The sequence below is a fragment of the Ciona intestinalis genome, unplaced genomic scaffold (assembly GCF_000224145.3).
Source record: "Ciona intestinalis unplaced genomic scaffold, KH HT000608.1, whole genome shotgun sequence".
In the NCBI taxonomy this organism is placed as follows: Eukaryota; Metazoa; Chordata; class Ascidiacea; order Phlebobranchia; family Cionidae; genus Ciona; species Ciona intestinalis.
Window position 1 is genome coordinate 1 of NW_004190929.1, and position 5,594 is coordinate 5,594.

At 34.8% G+C, this 5,594-nt stretch overlaps 1 protein-coding gene across 1 annotated transcript; it reads left to right on the forward strand.

The window, feature by feature from the left end:
* The first annotated feature begins 6 nt into the window (after positions 1–6).
* Positions 7–5,381, forward strand: LOC101241923 (multidrug resistance-associated protein 5-like). The gene is made up of 13 exons (XM_026839664.1): positions 7–49; positions 316–422; positions 881–1,054; positions 1,381–1,489; positions 1,615–1,754; positions 2,093–2,205; positions 2,469–2,644; positions 2,913–2,979; positions 3,450–3,601; positions 3,853–3,939; positions 4,253–4,457; positions 4,735–4,901; positions 5,223–5,381. The coding sequence occupies exons 1-13, from the start codon at positions 15–17 to the stop codon at positions 5,347–5,349; spliced, it is 1,659 nt and encodes a 552-aa protein (XP_026695465.1). The 5' UTR covers positions 7–14; the 3' UTR covers positions 5,350–5,381.
* Positions 5,382–5,594: the final 213 nt, after the last annotated feature.

The window sequence follows — 5,594 nt, forward strand, 5'->3', positions numbered from 1 at the left end:
ACCATGATGACCTTATGAAGAAACAGGAAGAATACTATAATCTTATTAGGTAAGCCAATTAAAAAATAAAATTAAAAAAAAAAGAAAAATAATTCGTATTTTTAACAACTGTCGTTTTGCTTTTGATTCTTTTCTAATCGTTGTTTTTATGCTCTTCGGAGATTATAATAAAGTATGTTTATTGCACGAAATTCCGTTACATGCCTATTTTAGACGTTGTTTTTCGGTTCACAATTGTGTATTTCTATTATAAACCACGAGCGGACTTCTTTCGGGTCAAAAACGCATTTATAAGTTTGTTTTTTTTAATTTTAGTAACTTTTACTTGGAACAAGAACAAGATAAGAAGCCAGAAGTCGTAGATACCGAACTTGTGAAGCAAATAATCCGGCAAAGAACCCTCAGTGGTGGATCATTACCAGGTATATATTTATATATAATATTGCGCGGTAAGATGGGATGGGTGAGCTTCTAAATCCAATATTCCTGATCATGTTGAACAATTAACAATGAAAATATATATCGCATCTTACTCCATCCTACTATATAAAGCATTATAAACTATATTTAGGAAGCTGTAAATTTTCTTACGTAAGCAGTTTAGTTTTAACATATAGTAGGGTAGGGGAAGATGGGACATCTTTTTATTTTATTTTGTAGTAAACAAAGAGCATTCAAAGAAGACCCTTGTTTAAAACACGATCAGGATATTTAGATATTATGTGCTAAACGTGTCCCATCTGCCCCACCCTACCATAAAACAAGCAACGTTTATTTGTAACTCTCTTGCTTTGAAAATACATTTTAATTTTTTTAAAAAAGAGTAAATTGTCAATAAACCTTTAACCATATGGCCTGTTTACATCTTTTGTTCTTTCAGGAATTCCTGAGTTAGACAGTATTAGTTTAAACTCAGTAAATTCGGGGCCGTCATTTCACCCGTCGCCCCATACCAGCCACTTCCAACGCATTGGGAGTGTAAGGTCGGTAACCAGCACTGTAGCGATCGAAGCTGGAATGTCAAATGAAGCACTGGATACCGAATTTGTTTCAGGTAAACTGAGAAACGAAATTTTTTTAGTAAATTGCAAAACAAACGAGTTCAATTTCCGGGAAAATGCAAAAAAGATTTGAATACTCAATGGAGAGGCCATGTTTCTTCTTTCGATTACAATTTTTTGTTGTTTTAATAATAATGGATTATTACTTTATAATGTTCAAAGCTAAGGTATAACTTTCTTTTATCCATAAGCGTGTTATAACGACTTCTGTTTAACCAATACTTACATTTTACAAATTTATACTGCCCCTCGTTATAAAATCATAAGAGACAAAACAAAGTTAATTCTCAATTTATCTTTTTGGTGCAAATGTACGCAGAACCCGAAGAGGCGGAGAAAGACAAGACTGTCCTTATAAAAGGCGAGCAGCAACAAACCGGCTCCGTGAGTCCTGAGACGTACCTTGTATACATTAAAGCAACTGGAGGGTAAGTCAATATGTTTTTGACGCACCAAATTCAAGCTAAAACTTGTTTAGTTTTATTTCTAATAAACACACTGCAATTTAGACTTAAATTTAGTAATTACCCCTTGTCATTACAAACTTTTCCAGGTTCTTGGTGTCTTTGTTTACCGGTCTGTTATTTATTCTTGTTATATTTGGAATAACACTGGACAACTGGTGGTTAAGTTTATGGATTAATGCGGGTGGTGCGCTTATTAATTGCACCAACCCAACTTATGCACCACCAGGTGAGCAAATACATAACTTTATATATTCAGTTTTCGTTCGTATGTTCCCTTTAGCGTTGTAAAGGACAGATTCTATTTGAATAAGGAACCGATGATGCCATTTAGACGATATTTATATATATTATAAGGTGGGGCGGGGTAAGATGGGACACCTTTAGCACGTAATTTCTAAATATCCTGATCGTGTTTTAAACAATCAATAATGGTCTATGAAAGTCGAAAAAATAAAAAGTGTCTAATCTTCCCCACCCTGTACTTATTATAAAATTTGTTGGATTTGTTTGTCGTTGTTACGTATTTCGTAATTCATATTTACGTTGTTCAATTCATTTATTCAGATTATACTGGTTCTGGTATGGGTGAAACTAATTTTACAATCGCTACAACTCCTGCGTGTAACCCAACCCGGGACCCTAATATTAGTACAGGGGAAAGGCTGGGATTCTATCAGGTAGTTCATCTTATCATTATTATTAACATTTTTTTAGATTTGTTTAATTTGATATTTATGTTTTGTTGTATGCATCGTGTCGTGGTTTAAACATCGGACACCTGTTAATTTTATTTTTTTGTCCCATTTGGTAGTATAAGGGACATCTAAAGAATATCCCTACGACTACTATATAGACTGCTGTTAATTGCTTAAAACACGGTCGGGATATTATTTGCTATCATCTTACCCCACAATACTATACCAGTATATTTTTGTCCCAGGGAATTTACTTTGCCATACTTGCGCTTACTATCGTCGTGTCTGTTATGAAAGCAACCATGTACGTACGCAGCACAACAAAAAGTGCAACCCAGTTGCATAAACAGCTTTTTGAGACCGTTTTTGGGAGTCCAATGACATTTTTTGATACCACTCCAACAGGCCGAATTCTAAACCGGTAAGATCTATAAATATGTAATACCTTGTTGCGATTGAGAATGTTAAATATTGTTTATAAAGGTTATCAACATTTATACGGGCCCGAGTGTGTATTTGCACAAGACACTCAAGTTAATCGGTAACTAGCTACATGCTTTAACTAAACGGTAACTCTCTGATCGGCGATCAGGCACAAAGTTACTTTATCCCATGATAGCATCTAACATGCATTTTTGTATAAGCATGCATTCACAAGCTAAAACATAACATTTAAAAACATCTTCCAGGTTTTCAAAAGACATGGACGATATAGATGTTCGGCTGCCTTTTATAATGGACATGTTTTTGCAACAGGTACGTCTTACATTATAATTCGTATCTCTTTAAATGCATTAACGAAACGTATAGTAGGATGGGAAAAGATAGGACACATTATCACATAATATTTAAATATTATGATCTTATTTTTAACAATTAATTAACAACAGTCTATGATGGGAGTCGTGAGGATACAGTTTCATAATTCTTTGAATGTTCTTTGTATACTACCAAATGGGACGAGAAAATAGAATGTAAAGGTGTCCCATCTCCCCCCCATCCTACTACATTACCTAAATATAGCGAATGGTTGGAAATTAATCACTTAAAGATGTTTAGCAACAAAAAATCAAAATTTGTGTACTGATAGAAATTCTCTGATGTGATCTAAAAGTTCCCCAAAGTTTTAAAAAATGAAAATACCTCCTAAAAATCCATGTACGCGAGTACAGCGTATAAAGCATTTGTAGTCTTTTTCCTATAACTTGTTTTACTTTTTTCACTAGATTCTTTTCGTTCTGTTTGCCGTTGTTACCATGGTTATCGTGTTCCCATGGTTCCTGATCGCGATTGCCGTCATTGTCGTTTTGTTTGGATTCGTTTACAAATACTTTCGTACTGCAGTTCGTGAGTTTAAGAGAGTGGATAACGTTACAAGGTGAGCGTATATATATTAACGGAACACCCCCTTTTTATAATTTTTATCCCATTGGTGGTAAACAAGGAACATTCAAGGAATTATGAAACTGTATCCTCAAGACTCCCATAGACTGTTGTTAATTGTTTAAAACACGATCAAAATATGTTGATAATATGTGCTAAAGGTGTCTCCAGTTCCCCCACAGTATTATATGTCCACGATTTGGTTAATTTTTAATATTTTCATTTACTGAAGAATTTTATTTACAGGTCTCCGTGGATTTCTCATGTAACATCTACAGTACAAGGTCTCAGTACCATACACGCATACAACAAGACAGATGATTTTATACAGACGTAAGAATATTAACTGTTTCACAAACCACCATTTGCAACTGTGCGCCTAAAAGTGTTATACATATTTATACCATTGTTTTTAAAAATGTAGGCGTTAAAATCGTTATATATGGTTCGGCACATGGGCACAATGGTTAGCTAACCTGCCTCTAACTCGAAAGTTACGGGTTTGAGACTAGACGATGCTACCAACTCGTAAGCCGGTAATAGGTGTGTAGCCTAAACGCCCATGTTATATGATATTACAACTAAAAAAAAAAACATTTTACATTTATCTATGTACCTGTTTAATTAAAACATCAATGCTCTCTAGATTTTGCAAACAGCTGGACAGAAACGCGGCTCCGTATTATGCCTACCTTTGTTCCATGCGATGGCTATCATGTCGACTTGATTGCATGAGTATATCTGTAACGATACTGGTGGCTCTCTTTGTCATATTTTCAACTATTTTCCCTGAAACGTTCGGAGAAACCAGTGCTTCTTTCGCTGGATTGGCACTCTCTTATGCAGTTACTGTAAGTATATCAGTAAATCACATTTTTTATAAGTAAAAAAACAACGTTCAGTATAACTGTTCATAACGACACCTTGATTTTCATTTATATATATCTATTAAAAAATACCTTTATATTTCCTTCTTATGCAAAAAACATTTGTTTTAACCAAATATATTATTAAAACTTGGACCACCTATATGAAGCACCCGGGTGTTGGGATAATGGGCCAAACCTTGCCTAAATCCCATTTTAACCCGAAATTCTAAATGCTGGTTAACTTCTCCACTCAATTCAGTTGACTGGGATGTTCCAAGTTTGCGTTCGGTTCAGTGTAGAGACGGAGTCTTACTTCACTTCGGTGGAAAGAGTCAACGAATATATAACTACTTGTCCATCTGAACAACCTGTCGACAAACAAACTAAAGAAATACCGAAGAATTGGCCGCATAAAGGAGAAATTAGGTTTGTACGTTAATAGTGTTAAAAGTATGTAATTTGCCGTGTTATGGTTTGAACGGATGACAAAATAGAAACCTATATATTCCAACACTGAATTATCAATTCGTATATCTGATCTCGAAACCAAATTGTTTTATTTTAAATGTTTTCTATGCTTTGGATACCAGTTACGAAAACCATAGTGCAAAAAAAAAACGTTTACGTTTGTGTTCTAGTTTTTTTTACCTCATTTACTCTATATTTTGGCATTCTGACACACTTGTTTTTGTAGCTTATGGGCTACAGTTTTTTCTAGGCTATATTTCATATTAATTTCCCTTGCAGGTTTAAAAACATCTGCATGAGATACAGACCTGACCTACCGCTGGTGTTGAAGAATGTGTCGCTAACTATTAAACAGAAGGAAAAGATCGGGATAGTTGGACGTACGGGTTCAGGTACAGCTATTTGATGGGTGTATATAGGTATTGTGTACAGTTGTATATGCAGTTTTAGGTCTATTCTGGTAATGACCTTAGTAACGAGGCCAGAGTTGCCCCATTAACTAAAACCCAGAACATATAATAGGGTACTGTGGGGTAAGATGGGACATCTTTAGCGCATAACATTCAAAGATCCTAATCATGCTATAGACAATTTATAACAGCGATCTCTCGAGGTTATGGTTTTATAATTCTTTAATTGTTTTTGTTTGCT

Bases quoted from the DNA above. Each gene is read 5' to 3' on its own strand.
- LOC101241923 (XM_026839664.1), top strand. From the start codon at position 15: ATGAAGAAACAGGAAGAATACTATAATCTTATTAG. The intron at 423-880 runs GTATATATTTAT...TTGTTCTTTCAG, and splicing joins CAGTGGTGGATCATTACCAG to GAATTCCTGAGTTAGACAGT. The intron at 1,055-1,380 runs GTAAACTGAGAA...AAATGTACGCAG, and splicing joins GGATACCGAATTTGTTTCAG to AACCCGAAGAGGCGGAGAAA.